Source organism: Camellia sinensis, chromosome 10, assembly GCF_055761805.1.
Source record: "Camellia sinensis isolate YWXY chromosome 10, ASM5576180v1, whole genome shotgun sequence".
In the NCBI taxonomy this organism is placed as follows: domain Eukaryota; kingdom Viridiplantae; phylum Streptophyta; class Magnoliopsida; order Ericales; family Theaceae; genus Camellia; species Camellia sinensis.
This window is the reverse complement of record NC_138970.1, coordinates 94,880,224-94,906,049: the sequence shown is the minus strand read 5'-3', so window position 1 is coordinate 94,906,049 and position 25,826 is coordinate 94,880,224. Positions and strand designations below refer to the sequence as shown.

The following is a 25,826-nucleotide window of genomic DNA, read 5'->3' as shown; positions in this document are numbered from 1 at the left end:
TTTTGTTATTCACTACTTGTGTATATTTTTCATAAATAATAATAATAATAATAATAATAATAATAATAATAATTTATAGTCTATTTGAGTCTTTTTTTTATTTTTAAAAAAATAAAAAATTAAGAGTATAATCGTAAATTAATATATTCACAACAAAAACTGATAAATAAAAATAAAGGGTAAGTAACTTTTCAAAATCAATTTTTTTATGCTAAGATAAATTATTAGAATAAAAAACTGTTTAAATTGAATTTAACTAAATAAACCAAAATAACTTTTCAAAATTAAAAACTATAAAATGATTCAAAAAAATCCAAGCAAACACCCCTCGTCTTTAACGGTGCCTTCTGATTTTGACGCTGAAAGAGAGAGGAGGGAGGGAGAGAGAGAGAGAACAAAAATAATCTAAAATAGCCTAAAAATTATAAAATGATTCAAAAAAAAATCCAAACAAACACTCCTCGTCTTTAACTATACCTTCTTGATTTTGACGCTGAAAGAGAGAGGAGAGAGAGAGACTCTTTCTGGCTACCCATTTGGCCATTTGAAGCATTTGACCCCCCTACAATCCACTTACTCTCTTCTTGTTTAGCTTCAGGGAAATCAAGCTCTGGGTTTTGTTTTGATCTTCGTAATCTCTAAATTAAGAACTGGGTTTTTAATTTTATGTGAAGAAGTGAGGTTCACTTGAATTCTTGTTTCAGAAATGGACAAAAGAAGGAAAATAGTTTCTTATTTGAATAAAGGTGTATTGGTGGAAAAGCCTCTTCTACTTTTCATACTTCCTCTGATATTAGTTGTTTGGGTTATTGAGAAATGAGTTTTCTCTTTCTCCAGTTGGGTTCCTCTTGTGGTCACTGTCTGGGCAACTATCCTGGTAATTTTTCTCTAATTTCCAATGCTTTTGTTAAACAGCTAGTTGTGTTGTATTCATTTCATGACATTATGATCTTCCCTCATTTTGATATTGTGAATTTGTCTGATTGTTGGTGTGTGGTAATTGGATTTGCCATTCTTCTATTTTACTCTGTTTTTTTTTTTTCCTTTTTCTTTTGATTGATTTGATTTTTGATTCAATACTCTTGCAATTATGATGGCCACTTCAACTGCAAGTTTGATGTCTACTCTCTCACTCTCTCCTACTCCTCTTGCTTCCATATCTACGCTTCAATTATATACGTGTATGTATATGCTAAATCCCACATATTTTTAGTTTGCTTTCTTTCCTCATATCAAATCAAAATATACACCGTAAATTTAAATTTTATATACATTTAAATTTTTTTCTTTTAGTACAAAACAATTTTATTTCCAAATAGATCAAGAACAATTCTTACAATGACAAATACTCATAATATTCAATCTAACGTTCAAATTAATTTAAAATATGAATTATACCATACAAAACTGAAAAAAAAAAATCAAGAGAAAAGTGAATAAAATAAAAGTATTTTTTTCATTTTTTTTCTTCTCCACAAATTCACCCTTCTTTTTTTCAAAAAAAATTCAAATAGAGTCTAAATTACCATGATATAATTATACCAAACTTGTACGTAGAACTTTGTATAATTTTTTAAACTTCAAAAGATATTAGTGTAGTTTATTTTTTTATTTTTTAATTTGAAATTTTAATTTGGATGGAATTAACCTTACGTCACTATTGATTATAATTACAACTCATACTCTACACATGTTCTAATCTTTAAAAAAAAAAAAAGAAAAAAAAAAGAAAGAAATTATTACATATCTAACATGAGATTAAGGAAACTGCCACATTTCAACTTCTATCGATAATTTCAATAATGCCTATTATTATAAAATAAAAAAAAAATAATATATATGACCAATAAAAGAAATTTCCATAATAATGTTGAATACAACCCGATCAATAAAATCTATAAAAAAGTTTTATCCATGCTGACGATAAAATAATATCAATAAAACCTATCAAATTCCACGTTTCAGCGTTTTTTTACTTTCTTAAACCATGCAAGGTGTTTTCAAACAATATAAGCTATACAAATTATATTTATATAATATATTATATTTATAATTATTGTTATATAATATAAGCAAAAACACTGTAGTGTTTCAAAAACTCAATATATATTTTTTAAATATATTTTCTTAATTTTATAACACTTGGAATCCACGGCATTTTATGATTAGTCTAAAATATACTTAATAATTGTCAAAAATATATTACTAAAATAAGTATCATTTCCTCAAATTTTATGATGACTATATAAAGCGGACTTATTCGAGAAAACCGTGCAATATATAATGAAATTTCATGATGTTTACGTAAATTTAAGGAAAGCAATACGTAGAGTTATTATATGGCTGAAACAAATATTGAAACATTACATAATATTAATGGCCGGATAATAAAAAAAATTAAAGTGTAAGTTATACCAATAGTCTTTGTATTTTATATTTTTTTGTCATTTTGGTTCATATACTTTTAATTGACTCAATTTTTGTCCAATTGATAATGCCGTTAGTAAGGGTGCTCACGATTCGGTTTGCGATTTGGACTCGCCCGCATATGTGCGGTTTGGGAAAAATTGAACCTGCAACGGCCAGCAATGCAGGTTGCAGTTTGTGCAGATAAGGTTCGTAGATGTGCAGGCGGTTGCGGGTAGTTTGTCGATTGAACTTTTTTCTTTAAAAATTTATTTTTGGGCATTTTTTTTTTCCCGTTTTGTAAATATTTATTTTGGACAATTTTCCCCCCATTTTCTAAAATGCTCAACATTAATAATTACTGAATTAAAACTTCTAAAATTAAAAACACAACAAAATCAATTCCTAACACAAACAAAATATTCAAAATTCTAAACTGTTAAATAAAATTATAAACTAACACAAGCAAAATTTTCAAAATCCTAAACTAAATTATCAAAATCATTCACTATCCAATAATACAATTAAAATAAAATCATTCAAAATTCAAAAATATTTAGGATAGGATGAATGAAATCAATGGTCTAATTTTTTAAAAATAAAAATAAAGTAAAATAAAATAAAAGAGTCTAAGTGCGGGCGGGTTTTTGCAGGTGCAGGTAAAACTCGCAACCTTATCGGAACCCGCAATAATACCATATTCTAAACCACATCCGCCGCATTGTCCGTGAAATCGCTCATTTGCATGCAGATCAGTTCGAGTTGGGCGCGTTGTACGGTTCAGATAACCCTATGTCTAGTCCTAACCGTTAGTATTTTAATACTTAAACATAAATATAAATGCCCCCTTATATGTAGGAATTGATACATTATTTTCTTGAATTTCAAAAAAATTCTACATATGAAGGACATGGAATCCAATTATAAAAAAAATATATTTATTATATTCGTATTGTCTAATAATATTAATTTCTTCTACAATTATTTTATTTAACTAAGCACTATCTAAAAGTGTAAAAATATATCAAAAACTCAAAGTATTTGAATCTTCAAATATTCAAAGATTCAAATACTTTGAGTTTTTAGACTTTTAAACATAAATATTAAACATTAACAAAAAATAAATAAAATAAAATAATGGTTCAAAAGGTAAAACTGTTACAAAACCAAAAAAAAAAAAAAAAAATCACAAAAAAAGAAAAAGAAAAATTAGCACGTTCAAAGCAAGTGCACCACCACTAGTATGTATATAAAAGTGAAAAAATGAAATTGGATGATATTAGCATAACTTTAATCCATCTTTCAGATGTATTGTATTAAGATTAGATTCATAGACATTGAGATTTGTTTAGACCTTTTGACAATGTGTTAATCAGTTGATATCAGTCTTTTTGGCACAATAATTCCAAGAGTGTCCATGTCAATTTTTCAATGTAGGTGCCCAACATTTTCTTTGCACATATTGAACTTCATTTATTTAATTTATTTGTTTTAGTAGTTGCAGTCATCGATTGTTGTGAAGTGTAGCGAGTTCTCCACCTCTCTAGGTTTTTATTTTTCTCGTTTCATTCTCACAATAGGTGGTTTTGTATTATTTGTTGTGAATTGATAAATTTTAAAACTGCAATGTAGATATTGATTCTTAAACATTCTTTCAGATCCTGTGCATATTCAAGCAAGACGAAAGCAAATTTTATTGAACACATCGTTCTCTCTTTATTATGATGTAAAACGAACTAAACTATTTGAGTTTGGCTTTAATATTTTGTTTTACATCTACTCATTACATAAATGTGTTAATGTTCAACATATTTTGGAGTTCATTAGGTTTCTAAACTAAACTTGAACAACATACTATACTTAGTACGATAATTTTTCATGCACTTAAAAAGCCAAGTTACCTGAGCTCTGTTTGTCATCAAGTCAATTTAAAACTCTGTTAGAATTGGTTTGAATGATAAACAAATCTATCTTAAACACAAACATTTTAAAGAAAAAAAAAATTTGCAAATGTCAAATTAGAAGCCCAAAAACATCTCAGAATATATAAATGGATGTTTTATTAAATATATAAATTAAAAAAAAAATCACTAAACTGATCGATGTTAATCTGCCTACTTATCCATGATGATAACAATATATACTATAATATTAATACTTCATAACATCATAGTCAAGCTACTAAAGTAAACAGTTCACTTTAGGGTTATTGGATGTGTTAGATGTTCCATGGGCATTAATGCAAGTGGATTGAAGAATTGTTCCCGGCTTCATATCAGGCGCTGGCATTATGTTGATCTGATTCAATTCAATGTCGGTACAAGGTACGTTTTTACTGCAGCTGAGTTGGATTGCATCTATTGTATTAGTTGTTCCACGAAATCCAGTAAATGAAACATTGCTGATTCCTACTGCTGATGTCTGTCATCAAAGTTTTTTTAAACAAATATCAATTTCATCATTAGTAAATTAAAAAAAAAATGATAAACAACAACAACAACAACAACAAATGTACATAACGATATAAGATATTGATAATAATGTATATACTAATCAAGGTATATACTCTTACTTGATCTTTGCAAGTGCTGTGTGGACAATAATACTGGTCGATCAATATAGGGTTGCCCGTTTCAATAAGTATAATGTCAACAAAAGAAATTATCTTAGCATATCCGGACCCGCCCTAAAAAACACACAAAAAATAAACATATGAATTTGAGAAAATGAATAGTGAAAAAAATATATAATTAAGGCAAATAAAGTCAGATTAAATTAATTTCTAAACTTGGTTTGAATTTCTTACTTGCCACGTCTTGATCCTTGCCCCATTTTGAGTTCCATTGAAGGTACAGTTCTTCACATGTAGTTCTTCCACTGTAGCTCTACTTCCATTTTTTCCCAAGCTTCCAATGCTAACAAACAAAAGAAAAGAAATATATTTATTTTTTCAAAAAGTAACTCGTTGGAACTTAAATTTATTATTCTTGTGAAAGTTTATGCATAATTTTTTCGTAAAATTATGTAGTGGAAGCAATTTTGTAAATAAAATTCATTTTAATGAGAATTTTGACCTTATTCCATGGCCTGGACCGCAATTTACGCCAGTAATGTTGATATATTTGCAGCCATTAATCATAGCAATGCAGTCATCACCTACAATTATTGCAAATTTTTTTTTGATAAAATTCATACAAGTAAATATGTACTAAGCAACAAACATCAAATGAAGGAAAACTGCTAAAAAGGCCAAATAAAAAATTTTTAAAAAATAAAATACCTGTTCCAATGTAAGAATCGTGAATCACAATACGGTTGGAATTGCTGATGTCAATGCCATCGGTGTTAGGGCTAGTTTCAGGTGCAGTTATATGAATGTTTGAGATGGTGACAACTGCACAATTTGTAATCGAAATGTGGTTATTTGCGCTATCGACATGCCTCAATCCACTTAGCTGAAGGTTGTTACACCGATTGAATGTCAAAGCCTGGCAATGAAAATTGTAATTGTTTGAGCTCAAACATCTTTAATTTAAGAACAATATGTGCTTCTAATACTTGCTTATAACAATTTACTCTGATTTTTCAAGATACCCACCATGTAGTATTTTTTTAAACTCAAAGAGAATTTTTAATCTTGTTTCAAAAAAAATATATATATATATATATATTGGGTTTAGGATCATAAAAAAAATTAATTTTTTTTTTTAATAAGCATGCTTTGATGAGTATGAGCCAATAAACAATATAAATTGCCCGAGAGTAAAAATAGAAATTTTTGCTTACAGCAGGCCTCGTCTTGCAATCTGTTCCCTGCAGATGAAAATTGAGAAACATATGTAAGAAATTTTTCAAATGAGTAATGATGTACAAATAAAAATTCTATATAAAAATTTATACAAGAATGATACGGTAAAATTAAACGTGAGATAATTATTGAAATATCGAGCATAATCCAAACAATTTTGAATGTTTTAGAACAAAGGAACGGGGATTTGAGACATATAGATAATCTCGTGCTATGCATAAGTTTAATTAGGATTAGATGAGATTAATAAGTAACACTCTATTTGGATTGAGGGTTTGGTGGGAAAAGAAAAGATTCAAAGAGAATGAGATTTTTTTATCACCCCTTGTTTGTATGATTAATAAGGTGAGTAATTACAAGAAAGAAAGAAAATTGGTGAGAAAAGCAAATAACTCCAAACGTAAGTCTTATTTTTCACCAAAAGTTGTAAGATTTATTGAAAAACTAAAATTACTCTTTACAAAAAAAATTATAATACCTAAACAAACACCCTAAACATAGAGGAAATTAATTTTTTAAAAAAAAAAACACATGTATCCTCCTCTTTTAATCATTGTCCATCCAAATAAAAAGTGAGAAATTGCAATAAATTTTTTTTTTTTAAATTTTCTAACCAAGATGAAAAACTCCCATTATTATTATTATTATTATTATTATTTATTATTTTCTCACATCCAAATAGAACCCACCGTTGGACAGGAATCCCACCAAGATTTTCCAGTGCCATCAATTTGCCCAGTTCCACTGACAATAAGCCCATCAACATTTGAGAAAACAAGCCAAGTATGAGAGTTTATATCACCAAAATTCATCATGTCTGGTGCTTTAATGTCACCCCAAACCTGGATTTCATCAATGACAAAAAAAAGAAGAAAATTGCATTATAATCACAGCAAAATTGTTGGGTATTTTAAAGTTATTAAAAAAAACAATATTAATGCAAAAATAAATCACACAAACACAATAAACGTGGAACTTGCTTGCAGTGTGTCTCTGTTTGGTTGCTATTAAAAAAAAAGTTTTTTTTTCGTCTATTTAAACCAAAAGGGGAAAAAAAAAATTGCATGTGTTGGGCAAGAAATCGTTACTAAAAAATATGCTAATTTAGATGACAAGATTAAAAAAAAAAAAAAAAGAGTGGTTTTTTTAACAAGACACATCATCTTTGGCAAGTGCTTAAAGGTTATTTTTTATCTTTTAGTTTTGGTAAAAATTTTAAAGTTATTATTATTATTATTATTTTTAAAATTTCAAGTACTTTTAATTTTGAAAGATCTAAAAACTGTATTTTTTTTAAACACAAAGACAATTCCAAACCCCACCCCAGCTTTTCAATATCAAAATGTAACGTTTTTACCAATAACTTTATCTTAAAAAATTATTAAAAAAAGGAAAAAGAATAAAATTATTAAAAACGTAATTTTTAAACCAGCCATATGTCTCATCCTATGACTTGTTTCCGTATTAGTTCTACTGATTTAAAAATAAGGAAAAAAAAAAACATCAAGAAAAAATTGCAATATAAAGTATACACACAGATATATATATATATATATATTAAATATAACTAAAATGATTTAAAATATATTTGAAAAAAATAAAATGAAAATCATGAGTTTTAATAAATAAATACCTGGACATTGATGGAAGAGGACTTGCATGGACCTTCAAATCGGACCGGTTGCTTCACCAAGAATGTCTTGTTTCCAGGTATGATCATACTAGGACCGTTCGATGTTGATCCACAGGTTGCACTCCATGCCTTCAAAAATGCCTTTTGTTTTTGACAAATTAAAATAATTAAGACGTTACTAATCCATAAAATAGAATAAAAAATAAAAAAATATTTGAAAACCAACACCGCCAAAGCCAACTCTATGACCCAGGCACGTTCTATGTGGATAGAATTATTTTTTCCACGCTAGATGATTTAAATCACTTAGAGTAGGCATATGGAACATTACAACATAGTTGTATTTTATAAAACACACAATTCAAAACAGTTTTTTAAAATTTTCTCACATAATTTTGATTTTCAAAAATATTACCTGAATGAAATAAACATATCATCATAACTGCTAATCAGTTTTTATAATCAATTAATATTTTTCATTCAACGAACAATTCAAAAATTGAAATATATTGCGCGCGTATAATATGTATACCGCGAAATCCATCCTCATCAGTCATGGTCATAAATAGAATTTTATTTTTCTCATCAAAATCAAAAAAAATTAATAATAATAAAACACTTACAAAGTGAGTCCATCTCATCTCTAGTATAAGCATTCTAAATTTGATTCTATGACATGATTAAAAAATAAATAAATAAAAATTCCTAATAAAACAGGACACTAAAAATTGTGTAAACATACCTATCAGAGTATTTTTAAGGTTGTATGTAATTATGCGGACGTTTGAGGATGAGTTATAAAATGTCAAAAAGTCACTTTTTATTTTATTTTAAATTTTGATGACCCGGGAACTCTCAAGGCCTAGCCCATTTATGAACCAACCTTACAAGCCAACTCAGGGGAGGATGTCGAGGAACTCACCCTTTACCCCTCAATTTCAGTCAAAGACTATAAGCAAGGTGATATAAGTTTTGAATCCGCAACTTTTGAATACGCAAACTGTTATCTTACTAACTCATCTAATCCTTGGGTTAAAGCCACTTATTTTTTTATCATCAGTTAAAAAAAAGTCAAATAATACATAAAGAAAATTCTCTTACAAAAAATGGTTTTTTGAAGGACTTCCCAAACCTCTTTTTTAAAGCTTTTTAAAAAATCAAAAAATTTAAAAATTACTAAAAATAACCAATGCCATATAGATTAAATTTGTGCCACTATTTTACATATATTGACTTCATGATATATATATTTTATAAAAAAAAATTCTCACCTAGTAGAGTGTGGTTCCTCTGCATGGCATCACCATGCAAACTAATGTAAGGGCATGCATGAATGAAATAGTGTACCTGGGAATCATCAGCAATTCCATCTCCGATAGCTCCAAAATTTAACACATTTATTAAACTTGTTGTTCTAGTCAATTTGAAGCCCATCAAACTTGTTTTAGTCAATTTGAAGTCCATCCAGTCATATGTGTATCCTAGCATAGCGACAATGCCCATGGTAACAAAAATAGCACGACGAAAACCCTACATGTATAATTTAAATCAATAACACATTAAGTACATAAAATTTTAAAAAAAATAACTCGAAGCACATATTCAAAACACATAACAATTTATAGAAAAAATATGTAAAACAGACATTTTGGTGAACCATTCGTTCTGAGCGAGGCAGAGAGAGGAGAGGAGTATCCATGTTGATTTGAACAAAAAATAGAAAGAGAGAGTGAAATATTGTATTGGACGATGAAAGTATTTGTGTTGTAAATTGTGTAAAGATATGTGCCATAATGCAACTATATATAAGTTTCGAAGTGGAACAATAAATGGAAATAATAATGTAATTGTTCCTACTTTCCAAAATTGTTTAAACAGAATCTAGATAGAGTTTGCAATCGTACCAATCTTACACGTGTGCAATGCTATGGTATTTAGAAAATTGTCAAGGTTAATAACAATGTTAAAAAAATAAGAAAGTGCCTTTTCATAATTACCGAACACTCTTCGAAGGGTAAATATCATGCTCAATGGTATCCACACACAAAATTATCATGTTGTACACTGTTTGGATTTTTTTCCCAAAAAAAAAAAAAAAAAAAGAAAGAGAAAAAGGAAAGAAACGTAAATGCAAAAACAAAAAACAAAAAACAAAAGAAAATTCTATGAACTAAGAAATTTTGTCTTAAAATTAACCCAACAAGAGATGTATGGTATAAATTTAAAGTACGCAAGATTGGGCTTTACCTAAAATTTTTGTGGGTCATATTATTATTATTTTTTTAGATGGTAGATTAACTGTGTATTTGGTTTGGTTTCTACAAACTTGTTTCATAATTTTTTTTAAATTTAAAATTAATTTACTAAAATAAATAAATAAAATAAAAAATATTTATCATTTTTATATAATTTTATCTTTTGGAAAGTCTGTAATAATTTTTTAAAATTTTTAAAAAATATATATATTTTATATATTTTTTTAATCAAATTAGTTTTATGTGTTTAAAAAAATATAAAAAAAAATTTCTTTCTAAAAACCAAGCGTGGCCACACATTTCTCTCCTCTTTTTCTTCTTCTTTTTCTTTTTTTCTCTACAATTTTATGATTCAAATATAGTCTTGGTGATGTCAAAGCGATATCACATATATGTAAAATCAAGAATACTGTACATCCAAAAAAAAAGAATCACAAAAGTGACTATAATTTATAATGTATGAATTAGATTTATTTTATGTGTGACTTAACCATATCAAATCAAAATATACACCGTAAATTTAAATTTTAGGGCAAATTACATATACACCCCTCGAGGTTTGGCTAAATTACAGATACCCCCCTGAGGTTTCGGAAATTACATCCCGCCCCCTGAGATTTGTATTTTTATAACAATTTGCCCCCTGAGGTTTATATTTCATAACAAATTACCCCCTAATTTCTTATGCAAATATAGCATTCAGGGGGGAATTCGTAATTTCTCAAACCTCAGGGGGCATCTGTAATTTAGCCAAACCTCGAGGGGTGTATATGTAATTTGCCCAAAATTTTATATACATTTTTTTTTTAGTGCAAAACCATTTTATTGCCAAATAGATCAGGAGCAATTCTTGCAATGACAAACACTCATAATATTCAATCTAACGTTCAAATTCATTTAAAATGTGAATTATACCATACAAAAGTGAAAAAAAAATCAAGAGAAAAGTGCATAAAATAAAAGTATTTTTTTCACTTTTTTTTCTTCTCCACAAATTCACCCTTATTTTTAAAAAAAAAAAATTCAAATAGAGCCTAAATTACCATAATATAATTATATCAAACTTGTAGAACTTTGTATAATTTTTTAAACTTCAAAAGATATTAGTGTAGTTTATTTTTTTATTTTTTTAATTTGAAATTTTAATTTGGATGGAATTAACCTTACGTCACTATTGATTATAATTACAACTCATACTCTACACATGTTCTAATCTTAAAAAAAAAAAGAAAAGAAATTACTACATATCTAACATGAGATTAAGAAAACTGTCACATTTCAACTTCTATTGATAATTTCAATAATGTTTATTATTATAAAATAAAAAATAATATCTATGTCCAATACAAGAAATTTCCATAATAATGTCGAATACAACCATATCAATAAAATCTATCAAAAAGTTTTTTCCATAATAACGATAAAATAATTTCAATAAAACCTATCAAATTCCACGTTTCAGCGTTTTTTTACTTTCTTAAACCATGCAAGGTAGTTTTCAAACAATATAAGCTATACAAATTATATTTATATAATATATTATATTTATAATTATTATTATTATATAATATAAACAAAAACATTGTAGTATCTTTGAGGTTCAAAAGCTCAATATATATTTTCTTAATTTTATAACACTTGAATACACATGTCATTTTATGATTGGTCCAAAATATATTTAATAATTGCCAAAAATATATTACTAAAATAAGTATCATTTCCTAAAAATTGATATTGACTCAAATCAAAATATTACTCAATAGTCTTTATATTTTATATCTTTTGTCATTTTGGTTCATATACTTTTAATTGACTCAATTTTTGTCCAATTGATAGCGCCGTTAGTATTTTTGACTAAAAATTGATCACTAGATTAGTTGAAGTTTACTCACTGAGTTAAAAAAAAATTATAAGTTTGACCCTAAAATCATGACACAAGCTGCTTATATTTGTATTTCTCATTAAAAAAAGCTAACAGCTCTAATTGAGACAAAATTATAAATTCATGGTCAAAATCGAGTCGATTGAAATTACAATAACTAAAATGACACAGAGACTAAAATACAAGTACGGATGTAATTTGTCCTACTTTTAAGTATGATCCATGAAAATAGTAAATTTATTTATTTTCAATTTTCAATTTTTTTGTTGTTATAAATTGGGATTTTTGTTGTTGTTTAATTTCAATATATATTTTTTATTCTTTGTTGAAAAACCATGCATATTTATGCTAGCATTATATATTTAATATTTAAACTATTATATAAGTAAAAATATTTTTTAGACTTTAAGCCTCAAATTTTAACTCTATTTCCATAATTTTTTGAATTTAAAATTTATAAAATGGCACATTATCATTGGTCCTTTCATTTAATTTTTTAATTGAATCCTTACTTAATATGAAAAAACTTTTAAATTTATTAATTTATGAACTATTTATGGAATCTATTATAGATATATATTCTATAATATATCTGTAATAGATAGATTTTACTATAATCGAATAGATATATTCGAATAGATAGATATATTTGATTATAGATATATTCTATGATATATCTATAATAGATAGATTCTATTATAGATATATTCTATATCTATATTTTAAATTTCACTTAGTCAAAATTTATAAGCTCCAATTAAATTACAGCATTTTCAGTTTCTATTATTAATATATACAAACTTTTTTTTTATTATTATGTTTCATTTTTGTAATTTTAAAATATATATATTTTCAAGAAGTGCAACACATTATCTTATGACAATTAAAATTATTATTATTATTTTTTTAATTTTAAACTTTGGTAACTCGAGTTTTATTTATTTGTTTGTTTGTTTTTGAGATACACTCAAAGTTGAGCTTAAATAAATAAAATAGGATATTTATATATAACATTTAGGAAAAATTATAATAAATAAAGAATGAGTTTGAGAATTATAATAAAATAAATTTGAGTTTTTAATTTTATCAATTTAAACTATAATATTTTAATTTGTTTTCAATCTAAATCACTAACTCATCCCTCATAAATAAAACTGATAAAAAAAATATTTTAATTATCAAACTCAATATAAATACATATAAAATATTTTAAAAAAATTTAAGATCATTGAGTTTAATAGCTTACTTAGACATTGGTCTTAACGATAGTGTGAAATATTATTTATTTAATCATATTTTACTTAATAAAAATATGTAATTAGTTTAGATTAAAAATAAATTTAAATTAATAAAAGTGAAAATTTAAAATTTATTTTATTATAAAGTCAAACTTTGGACTTTTGAAAAATTTCTCTTAATATTTACTAGCGTTTTTTTGTTTTAAGTTATTGCAATGCAATTCTTTTGGAAAAGTAAAAGATCATGGCGGGGCCAGACAAGATAGAGCTTGTGTGGCCATAATCTGCTAAGAATAATGTTAGAGATTTAAAAGTTATACGTAATCTTTTTAATAAATATTTTACTAAATATGAAATTTTCGTAAAATTTACATCACACTAATATAAAATATTTGATAAAAATTTTAGTATAATTTTTAAATTTTTAATATTTTTCATATAGAAAAACGGACGATCACGGACCAAACCTTGGCCCATTTGGTATAACTGTTAATGTCATGACTCAAACTCGGTATCCAAAGGCTCGGTGTCGTAATAAGATAAACATAAAATAATTCAAATAATTTTGTAGTCGTAGCGCAAGCGGTTAAATTAAAAAAATTAAAATAAAATAATTGGGTACCAAATGTTTAATAAAATGAAATAAACATAGTTAATTGAGCTTTATTGTATTACAAGAGTTCGGAAAAAAAAAAAAAACAGATAGAAATCTTAAAAATAAAAAAAAAACAACACAGCGATTCATTCTCCATCTTGATCCCGCTAAACTTCGTCACCTGAAAGGGATAATAGCTATAAGCACATAGCCGAGGGTACCAAAATAGCCATTGATAGTTATTTAGGCTAAAACATTAACATAATTTGAATTGAATACATAAATTAATTAAGTGGCAGAACTGAAATAAATAACTATAACCACGGTACAGAATAGAACAGAACAGAACAGGGGTCACTAGAGTGACAATCAGAACAGGGCTCAATGGATCCATGACAAACAGGGGAACACAAGGTGGTCAAACAGGGGCCAATGGTTATTTAATACACATGTCATTTTATGATTAGTCCAAAATATATTTAATAATTGCCAAAAATATATTACTAAAATAAGTATCATTTCCTAAAAATTGATATTGATTCAAATCAAAATATTACTCAATAGTCTTTATATTTTATATCTTTTGTCATTTTGGTTCATATGCTTTTAATTGACTCATTTTTTGTCCAATTGATAGCGCCGTTAGTATTTTTGACTAAAAATTGATCACTAGATTAGTTGAAGTTTACTCACTGAGTTAAAAAAAAATTATAAGTTCGACCCTAAAATCATGACACAAGCTGCTTCTATTTGTATTTCTCATTAAAAAATGCTAATAGCTCTAATTGAGACAAAATTATAAATTCATGGTTAAAATCGAGTCGATTGAAATTACAATAACTAAAATGACACAGAGACTACAATACAAGTACGGATGTAATTTGTCCTACTTTTAAGTATTATCCATGAAAATAGTAAATTTATTTATTTTCAATTTTCAATTTTTTTTTTGTTGTTATAAATTGGGATTTTTGTTGTTGTTTAATTTCAATATATATTTTTGATTCTTTGTTGAAAAACCATGCATATTTATGCTAGCATTATATATTTAATATTTAAACTATTAAATATATAATTGTTTTTTAGACTTTAAGCCTCAAATTTTAACTCTATTTCCATAATTTTTTGAATTTAAAATTTATAAAATGGGACATTATCATTGGTCCTTTCATTTAATTTTTTAATTGAATCCTTACTTAATATGAAAAAACTTTTAAATTTACTAATTTATGAACTATTTATGGAATCTATTATAGATATATATTCTATAATATATCTGTAATAGATAGATTTTACTATAATCGAATAGATATATTCGAATAGATAGATATATTTGATTATAGATATATTCTATGATATATCTATAATAGATAGATTCTATTATAAATATATTCTATATCTATATTTTAAATTTCACTTAGTCAAAATTTATAAGCTCCAATTAATTTACAGCATTTTCAGTTTCTATTATTAATATATACAAACTTTTTTTTTATTATTATGTTTCATTTTTGTAATTTTAAAATATATATATTTTCAAGAAGTGCAACACATTATCTTATGACAATTAAAATTATTATTATTATTTTTTTAATTTTAAACTTTGGTAACTCTTGTTTTATTTATTTGTTTGTTTGTTTTTGAGATACGCTCAAAGTTGAGCTTAAATAAATAAAATAGGATATATATATATATAACATTTAGGAAAAATTATAATAAATAAAGAAAGAGTTTGAGAATTATAATAAAATAAATTTGAGTTTTTAATTTTATCAATTTAAACTATAATATTTTAATTTGTTTTCAATCTAAATCACTAACTCATCCCTCATAAATAAAACTGATAAAAAAAATATTTTAATTATCAAACTCAATATAAATACATATAAAATATTTAAAAAAAATTTAAGATCGTTGAGTTTAATAGTTTACTTAGACATTGGTCCTAACGATAGTGTAAAATATTATTTATTTGATCATATTTTACTTAATAAAAGTATGTAATTAGTTTAGATTAAAAATAAATTTAAATTTTCAATTTAAATTAATAAAAGTAAAAATTTAAAATTTATTTTATTATAAAGTCAAACTTTCGAATTTTGAAAAATTTCTCTTAATATTTACTAGCGGTTTTTTTTTTTTGCAAAGCAATTCTTTTTGTAAAAGCAAAAGATTATGGCGGGGCCAGACAAGATGGAGCTGGTGTGGCTATAATCTGCTAAGTATAATGTTAGAGATTTAAAAGTTATACGAAATCTTTTTAATAAATATTTTACTAAATATGAAATTTTCATAAAATCTACATCACACTAATATAAAATATTTGATAAAAATTTTAGTATAATTTTTAAATTTTTAATATTTTTCATATAGAAAAACGGACGATCACGGACCAAACCGTGGCCCGTTTGGTATAACTGTTAATGTCATGACTCAAACTCGGTACCCAAAGGCTCGGTGTCGTAACAAGATAAACATAAAATAATTCAAATAATTTTGTAGTCGTAGCGCAAACGGTTAAATTAAATAAATTAAAATAAAATAATTGGGTACCAAATGTTTAATAAAATGAAACAAACATAGTCAATTGAGCTTTATTGTATTACAAGAGTTCAGAAAAAAAAAAAAAACAAATAGAAATCTTAAAAAAAAAAAAAAAAAAACACAGCGATTCATTCTCTATCTTGATCCTGCTAAACTTCGTCACCTGAAAGGGGTAACAGCTATAAGCACATAGCCGAGTAAGAAATATTATATTGTGAGTATAGGGGTACCAAAATAGCCATGGATAGCTATTTAGGGTAAAACATTAACATAATTTGAGTTGAATACATAAATTAATTAAGTGGCAGAACTGAAATAAATAACTATAACCACGGTACAGAATAGAACAGAACAACGGTTACTAAAGTGACAATCAAAACAGGGGTCAATAGATCCATGACAAACAGGAGAACACAAGGTGGTTAAACAGGGGCCAATGATTATTTAAGTCTCCCGAGACATGGGACTCCTATAGTGGTACTTACAGAAAATAATTGTTTACAAGATCATTGTCAAAATACTTTCTAAACAAATATGTCCGTGAGTTTTAATTTACGCAAATAGAGTTCAAAAAATAATTCACGTAATTGAAACATTAATCTAACCATAAACATAAATTGTATAAAATGAATTGTGGTAACTCAAAATGTTCATAAAATATATTATGGTAACTCAAGACATGTAGAAAACATATAATAGTAACTCAAAGTATAACAAAACTCACCTTTAATATAAATTTATCCCTATTCTTCCCGTTTTACTGAACCTCCCGTATTATTTCTTTTTCTACTCTTTTCAATGATTCCCTTTCTTGCTTCTACTATAATGCCCTATTTATATTCATCAATTCTTGGAACTTAAGTTAATTTCGTGTTCTCATAAAGCGCCACCTGGCGCTTGACTCTTACCTCACCAATTGACCAAAGGTCATCTAGAGATTAGTGTTGGCCTTATCTAATTCAGCCTCCGTTTGGGAAGTGGGTTGGCTTTTTGGCTTTTTTGGCTATTTTAGCCTGGGCTTAAAAGCTTGGTTTGGGAAGGGCTTTTTGGCTTTTTGACTTTTTTGAGTTTTTTTGTGAGAGAAGAATGTAATGATTATGGGTTGGATGTGATGTTTTGTTTGTTATGGCTAAAATAACCTATTTTGTTTTTTGTGGCTAAAATAGCCAAAAAAGCCCAAGAACCAACTTGCCAAACAGAGGCTAATGGCTCTAGAAGATTAGGGTTGGCGTCATCTAATTTAATGTCTCTAGAAGATTAAGGTCGGCTTCTTATAATTCTAAGAGTTGTCACCCTCTTTGGTAATCCACAATGATCTCAAAAATTTCGTATGATTATAGGTTAGGTTCGTGTCTAAAAGCCTCACTACCAAACTATAAAACATCACTTACCACTTTCTAAAATATTTAACGTGTGTGTGGTGCCTTACAATTTACTTCCTTAACAATTTAATCGATAAATTTCTAATTTCCTAAACTATGCATTGATTTATTTATTTATGTATTATTATTATTATTATTATTATTATTATTTTATTTATTTTTTTATTTTTTTTAGTCCTTTTTATTGCAAATTTTGAATTTAAAAAAAAGAAAATTCAGGTGTCACAGTTAAAACAGATTGTAGATTGTGACTTTAATTAGAAGCTATTAGTCTGTTTGGTGTACCTGTTGGAATATAAATTTAAGTTGCTGAGTAGTGTTTATTAAATAAACTGTGAAATAATTTTTTCAATTAACTTTTATTTTTTGTTATTCACTATTTGTCTACATTTTTCATAAATAATAATAATAATAATAATTTATAATCTATTTGAATCTTTTTTTTTTAAAATAAAAAATAAAAAATTAAAAAATTAAGAGTATAACCGTAAATTAATATGTTCACAACAAAAACTGATAAATAGAAATAAATGGTAAGCAACTTTTTCAAAATCAATTTTTTTATGCTAAGATAAATTATTAGAATAAAAAACTGTTCAAATTAAATTTAACTAAATAAACCAAAATAACTTTTCAAAATTAAAAACTATAAAATAATTCAAAAAAATCCAAGCAAACACCCCTCGTCTTTAACGGTGCCTTCTGATTTTGACGCTGAAAGAGAAAGAGAGAGAGAGAGAGAGAGAGAGACTCTTTCTGGCTACCCATTTGGCCATTTGAAGCATTTGACCCCCCTACAATCCACTTACTCTCTTCTTGTTTAGCTTCAGGGAAATCAAGTTCTGGGCTTTGTTTTGATCTTCATAATATCTAAATTAAGAACTGGGTTTTAGTTTTATGTGAAGAGTGAGGTTCACTTGAAATCTTGTTTCAGAAATGGACAAAAGAAAGAAAATAGTTTCTTATTTGAATAAAGGTGTAGAGGTTTCGACCCAATTATTGGTGGAAAAGCATCTTCCACTTTTCATACTCCCTCTGACATTAGTTGTTTGGGTTATTGAGAAATGGGTTTTCTCTTTCTCCAATTGGGTTCCTCTTGTGGTCACTGTCTGGGCAACTATCCAGGTAAATTTTTCTCTAATTTCCAATGCTTTTGTTAAACAGCTAGTTGTGTTTTATTCATTTCATGACATTATGATCTTCCCTCATTTTGAAATTGTGAATTTGTCTGATTGTTGGTGTGTGGTAATTGGATTTACCATTCTTCTATTTTACTCTCTTCTTTTTTTCCTTCTTCTTTTGATTGATTTAATTTTTGATTCAATACTCTTGCAATTATGATCTGGTAATAAATATTAGGCCATTATGATGGCCACTTCAACTCCAAGTTTGATGTCTACTCTCTGTCTCTCTCTCTCTCTCTCTCTCCCCTACTCCTCTTGCTTCCATATCTACGCTTCAATTATATGTGTGTATGTATATGCTAAATCCCACATATTTTTAGTTTGCTTTCTTTCCTCATAATATTATGAATTTGGTACTCATGATTTTTTGAGTTTATATAGACTGGTCTGATTGTTGGTTTGAGCTTTTGGTCTTCTCTCTTCCTCTTCTTTTTGATTGGTTTGATTTTTGATTCAAAACTCTTGCAATTATAATCTCTTAATGAATATTAGGCCATTATGATGGGCACTCCAAGTTTGATGTCTGCTTTTTTTTTGTGTGTGTGTGTTGTGTGTTTCCTGCTCCTCTCTCTTGCTTCCATAGCTACTTTTAATTATCTTTATGTATATGTATGTATACGTATATTTTGTTTTCTTTCTCTCCTCATGATTTGCCAAATTCAGTAATATTAGGTGATGTGTTGAAACTTATAAAAGTTACTTTTCTGATTCAGTTTCCTTTTGTAATTCTGAGGTCATTCTTATCCATTAGAGCTCAATGTCTGCAAGGAGTCGCTCTGACTGAATTTTCACCTCTTTAACATTGTTTCTCTTTAATAAGGAGATTGTAGATTTAAGTGGATGGGGGGAAGCAGAAATCTTTTGCCTTGTAAAACTGAATACATTTGCAGACGCAGAATTCATTGTATTGCTTGATTAAGTTAATCTTGGAAGTTTTTATTTCTAATTTCACAATTCTTATGCTATTGTAAAAAGAACTCTACAATAGGTATCCCATTACAGTATTCTATGACATTGTTTTTACTTGCTGTCTGTGAAGTGTAAATCACAGGTATGATTTCATTGGTGCAATTAGCTTGATGTAGTTCGTATATGGTTTAGCTAGGCTACTCAATTGCGAGGGCCCTTATGTGTACATACTGCATAGATGGGAGCGCTATGTTGCATGATGAAAATGAAGATAAATTTTTATGGTCCTTTTACACTGTGTTTGGTTGGGGATTTAGGAAGGGATTTGGAAAGCGAAAAGGAAAAAGTAGGTGAAATGTAAATAAAATATACTTACATTTTACTTAGTTTCATACACCTTTTCTCTTTTCCTTTTTCTTTCCCTTTCCAAATCCCTTCCTAAATTCCTCAACCAAACACAACGTTAATGTAATTAGTTCCTAAATCACCCAAAAAATGTGTTTTCTAAAAACATTGAGGGAAATGCAAAAATAGAAGAGTTGACAAGTGCTCTTTGTGTAGACCTAACACTGACTTAATTCTCAAAGAGCACAGAATGCCCTTAATTCAAATCTGCATATGTACGTTTTCAAAATTTTACCATTGATGAGTCTGTCGGTAATTTCTTCTTTTCTTGTTTTGTTTTATTTTTTGTTTTTAATTAAAGTAACATCATCTGAGTCAATATTACAAGTTGAGCATGAATCTTACTACTATTGTAAGAGATATGCCAACATCCAGGAACATGTCAGCCCTAATTCTTGCACTTTGAGACATGGAAGCTTACATTTCCATGTTGAAATATGCTTTTTGCCTCACATGAATGCTTTTATTATGGGTCTTAATGTTGGAATAGGTCCGGAACATTCTTTCTTAGCCATTTTTGCAACATTTGGGAGCTATCTTGCAGAGCTTTTGAATATTAATTACTTGAATCCAAACCAGTAAGCTGATTTTTTGAGGTTCTTGTTCTTGCTTTGCTTGTGACACTGGAATCAATCCTATAACGGAGTTTCTTGAAAATTTTTTGAAAATAAATAATTCATGTGCCTATGATAGAGTTTATTTATTTGTTCTTTTTATCTCTGTTGCTTTCCTCTTTTCCAGATGATCTGGATATCATTGAATGAAAGGATAGGATTATTATGGTAGACATTTAAATGCACTGACATAAAATTTCATTCTTTTCATCTGCAGTATAGTAGTTATCAACGACAAATCCATGTAGAGGATTTGAATAGAAAATGGAAGCAAGTCATACTACGTCGGTGGGTTTTCTCTTCTTCAATCACATTTCAATTGTGCTTCATCAAATTGATTTGCATCCTTTTGCATGTTTAAACAGCCAGAAACACCATTGGAGCACTGTGAGTGGCTGAACAAGTTATTAATGGAAATTTGGCCAAACTACATTCACCCAAAGCTTTCCACAAGGTTCTCATCTATTGTCGAGGTGGTTGTATTGTCCTTTCTTCAAATGAAATTGATGAATATTTTCAATGTTCTATCTAGGTTGAAGGTGCAGTTTTAATTCATGCAGAAATCACTTACAGGGAAAGAGAGTTATGGATGAGAAAATTTGTGTACATTGTCTATATAAATTTAAATGTGTATGTATGGATGCACTTACATATTGAAATAAAAGAATTGATTTTCTCATTATAATCATTTGGCCTTTGAGCTGATAAGATAGTTAATTCTTTTATGTCATATCTACAAATTCAATAAATGTTCATCTTCAATAGAAATAATTGAGAATAGAACAATATCATTTCATTTATTACCTACAAAATGATTATTTCCGACAATCACCGGTAGTCTAAATTTGAATTGAATCTAGTTACAGCTAAGATCTAACTAGAGACATAAAATTGAAGATCTGTTGATTTTCAGATTTAAATTTATCATCATTCCAATTTTGCTCGTCTGAGGACATTCACTTGAGAGAAGGAGAATTAATCTATCTACATGGCTTCGTTTGGTGTAACTGTTAAAATAGATTATAGATTATAGCTTAATAGATTATAGATTATGACTTTAATCAGAAACTGTTAATCTGTTTAGTGTAGCTGTTGAATTATAGATTTAAATTGTTTAGTAGTGTTTGTTAAATAAGGTATGAAGTAGTTTTTTCAATTAATTTTTATCTTTTATTATACACTATTTGTCTACATTTCTCATAAATAATAATAATAATATTAATAATAATAATCTATAGTCTATTTGGGTCTTTTTCTATCTTTAAAAAAATAAAAAATAAAAAAAATCTAAGGACATAACTATAAATTTATATGTTAAGGAATGAACAGCTTCTCAAAATCAACTTTTTTAAGTTAAAATAAGTTGTTAGAATTAAAAACTGTTTAAAATAAGTTTAATCAAACAATCCAAAATAATTTTTCTAAACTTTAAAATTATAAGTTAGCTCAAAAAAACCCTAAACAAACACCCACATTATTTGCTCTAGCTTATCCTTTTTAGAAGCATATCTAGCCAGTCTCTTGGGTGTAATGACTTATACATCAAATCACTTTTTAGTTCCAGAATACCCCTAGCTAGTTACAAACCCCTTGGTATTTGTTAGTTTATTTTCATTTCGTGCCATGTCTGTCCCACTGTGTTATTCAACATACTGGATAATATATAATATCATTTTAGGATCCAATTACGAAACACCTGAATGGATATCTAACTAACATAATTTTTTTTTTATAGCATTAATATCTTTTCTTGTAAAATTGTTTTCTTTTTATTGGGACTGGATCATGCAAGTCTACATTCTTTTTTCATTGTCATCTTCAATGTTCTATGAGAAGTTTATGAGTGTGATATACTTGATTTTTTCTCCCATGCAGTAATGATAAATTATCACTTTGTTCATTGTTTAATTTATATTGGATAAAAAAATATATAAATGTAGAATTACAACTATATTTATTTTCTTTTTCAATCTTACCCTCTATCAATATTTCTTCACAATCTTTATTTATCAAAATTTCTTCATAAACGTGGTTTTGAAAAAAAAAAAATTATAAATAAATAAATAAAAGAAAAATAAAAAGGCCATGTTTGGTTTGCTTTTTAATTATTTTTTAATATATATATATATATATATAAACTATTTTGATAAAATAAATATCAAAAAAAAATTTAAAAATTTTTAAAAATTATTTTAAGCCTCCTAAAATATAAATTTATATAAAAGTAATAAGTGTTTTAATTTTTAGTCAAGTGCAAAAGAGTTTTTTTATTTTATTTTTTAGCTCAAGATATATAATCTCACTCCTACCTCATTACTAATAATCCTATAAATTTTTTAGATTAATTATCTATTACATTAATAATTTTAAAACAAAATTTTAAAATAAACATAAGATTATTGAGCTTACAGATTAATAATATAAATCTCATACTCTAATTTTATCAATCAGACGCGCTCAAAAAGTTGGTCCCACATTCAATCACGGACAAAACTCAAAGGATGATTTAGTGAACTAATTATGTGTAGCAATGCACATAAAACAAATAGAGTGAGAGTAAAATTATGCTAAATTTATAACCACTTAATGCAATCATTAATTGGATATTTATTCTAATAATTAATTCATATTAAATGTCAATATTACACATGTTATAAAAGAATTTGGGGGCAATTACACACACACAAAGAAAAAAAAAAAAAAAAACTAAGGTAACCATGTTGTTTCAGTTTTTAATTTATATTTATAAAAATTTTAAAAGTTATCATAAAAACTTATTTGATAATTTTTTTGGTTTATAAATGATTGTGTCAGTTTATAAATTTGAGGGAAAAAAGTAAACTAAAAAAATGAGTTTATGTTGGTTTTTAAACAGAAATTTAAAAATTTAACTAACAATTTTTTTTTCAATTAATTTTTTTTTCAAATAATTTTTTTAAAATTATTTTTTTTCAATTAATTTTGTTTTTCAAATAATTTTTTTTTCAATTAATTTTTTTAATTATTTTTTTCAATTATAATGTGTATGATCCCATTGTCATAAATAATAATAAAAAAATAAATATAAATATTTTAAGCCTAAACAAACATATTTTTTAATTTATATTTTTAAAATCTTTTAAACATTTTATTCAAACCAAACGCGTTTATAATTTATGTTTTTCTAAAAATAAACAAAAATCAGTTTATAAAATTTTTGTAAACATAAACAAAAAACGTAAACGTTACCAAACACAAGTTTGACCCTTATAACAAAATAAATCTTAAATTTTTAATTTTATTAATTTAAACATAAATGTTTTTACAAACAATGCTACATATACTAACCTTACTAAAAGTAAGTGTTTAAACATGATTTGATTTTCAAATCTCAGTACTTTTTTTTTTTTTTTGACAATCAATCTTTTTAGTAAGATTTTTAATAAAAGTGTTTGTATTCATAGAATTATTCAATTTTTATTTATTTTCAATCTAAACCATTGATACATTTATGTTAAATAAAACTAATTAAAAATATTTTAATTGTTAAACTCAACAAAAAATGGTATTTTAGACATTTTATATACACTTACTTTGAATTTAATGACTATAATATCATTTTCCCTTTGATTTTACTTAACGAAAGTATGATAATGGTTTAAATTGAAAATAAATCAAAATATAAAGATTTAAACTAATAAAATTAAAAATTTATAATTTATTTTGTTATAAATATCAAACTCTAAATTTTTTTGTAATTTCTCCAAAGAGCTTTATTTTTTTAAATCGACAAAATGGGAAATTTATCTATACTTCTATATTATATATAAAAATAAAGGTTGGGTTTGTCCTCAAGCATTTTCTCCTCTTTATATCAAGTGGAATTCTTATTTCTCTATTTTTTTTATAAAAAAACAAAATTAAAAAGAGAGAAGAGAAGAGAGTGAAACTTGAAACTAAAATCTTACGTTACCACTTATTAACACAACGTGTAATGAATTTTTTTATTTTCTTTTTAGTTATTTAAATTGTACACACGCATATTAATTGATAATGATGAAAACATTACATCAACAAATAAAAAGAAAAAGAAAAACACAAAAAACAGTGCAAAGGTGTGGCTTGACTTTTCATGTTTCTTTCGGATACGACTAACCCCACAGTTCGGACTCTCCTGAATCTGATTTCACAAGTGCAATGTGAAATAGATAAACACTAATGAGTCCAAATCCGACAAATCCTTTGGAAAATTGATTTTGAATCAAAATGCCAAAAATGGACTATATTACCAGATACAGAGTCGCCACGTAAATATTTTTTGAAAAATTTAAAAAATTCGGGACTCGTGTCAAAGGCCACTTATCTGTCATCACCAAGAGTGTCTCGGCTCGAGAACTTAGGTACGGAAGGGGAAGGTCATGAATTGAGCACCCCACTCGCCCGATCAAAGATTAGCCTCTACTAATCATGATGCGATTTTTATTTACAATATATGCTCTTGTTTCGATTATTAGGCTAACCTTACTATGCGTTGCACATAAGAATAGACTAATTTACAAAAGTTGAAACACTTTGATTTTAAGCTTGTTTGAGAATGTTTTGAATATGTGTTACTCAAAAAAGTGAACTCATATGTGCTTTGATCAAACTATTCCAGTTTAAGCAATTAACTTCCATCTACAGGCATTCAAATAGTTTATCACATTAAACAATTAGCCTCATGGTAGTCATGTTTGACATGACAACAATCACACGCATGCAATATGCTAAAGCAATAAAAACTTACCCCAATTCTCGAGGTGAGATAAAAGAGAAACTAGTTAGAAAAATGCATGATCCTACCTAATGAAAAAGGCCTAATGTCAACACATGGAAAAATGCAATTAATAGGCTCACTCACTAATTATGACGTATGAATCAATTTGATAGCATGTGGTTTAAACACGTATTCAACGAAGTCATAAACGACAATGCTTGTTAGAATGATGACCC

The 25,826-nt window shown here is 26.7% G+C and overlaps 2 protein-coding genes and 1 long non-coding RNA gene across 7 annotated transcripts in view; 1 reads left to right on the top strand and 2 right to left on the bottom strand.

The window, feature by feature from the left end:
* The first annotated feature begins 389 nt into the window (after nt 1-389).
* The window catches only part of LOC114278498 (uncharacterized), a 43,735-nt gene continuing 18,298 nt past the window's right edge, over nt 390-25,826 (top strand). Inside the window, exons 1-4 of one of the 5 annotated variants that reach the window (XR_014342364.1) lie at nt 390-746; nt 18,720-18,868; nt 21,073-21,143; nt 21,221-21,511. Coding sequence is in view for 1 of the 5 variants with exons in the window: in XM_082891881.1 (XP_082748007.1) it covers nt 18,680-18,868 (189 nt within the window). In the remaining 4 variants the exon portion in view is untranslated. Of the gene's footprint in view, nt 747-18,437; nt 18,869-21,072; nt 21,144-21,220; nt 21,519-25,826 lie in introns of those variants that run through there. The other 4 variants (XR_014342363.1, XR_014342365.1, XR_014342362.1 and 1 more) reach the window with 4 other exon arrangements.
* LOC114313603 (putative polygalacturonase At3g15720) lies at nt 4,588-9,371 on the bottom strand. Its single transcript, XM_082890260.1, has 9 exons — nt 9,195-9,371; nt 7,848-7,988; nt 6,904-7,056; nt 6,193-6,219; nt 5,687-5,894; nt 5,481-5,562; nt 5,213-5,321; nt 4,979-5,092; nt 4,588-4,827 (listed from the first exon to the last, which is right to left on the bottom strand). The coding sequence occupies exons 1-9, from the start codon at nt 9,348-9,350 to the stop codon at nt 4,588-4,590; spliced, it is 1,230 nt and encodes a 409-aa protein (XP_082746386.1). The 5' UTR covers nt 9,351-9,371.
* LOC145801219 (uncharacterized) lies at nt 13,861-17,158 on the bottom strand. Its single transcript, XR_014342367.1, has 2 exons — nt 17,086-17,158; nt 13,861-13,998 (listed from the first exon to the last, which is right to left on the bottom strand). It is a non-coding gene; the product is annotated as an uncharacterized LOC145801219 (long non-coding RNA).

Excerpts from the sequence above, each read along its gene's own strand:
- LOC114313603 (XM_082890260.1), bottom strand. The coding sequence starts at position 9,350 with ATGGGCATTGTCGCTATGCTAGGATACACATATGACTGGATGGACTTC. Across the intron at positions 7,989-9,194 it reads GAATTGCTGATGATTCCCAG|GCATTTTTGAAGGCATGGAG; the intron begins GTACACTATTTC and ends CAAAAACAAAAG. Across the intron at positions 7,057-7,847 it reads CCTCTTCCATCAATGTCCAG|GTTTGGGGTGACATTAAAGC; the intron begins GTATTTATTTAT and ends GATGAAATCCAG.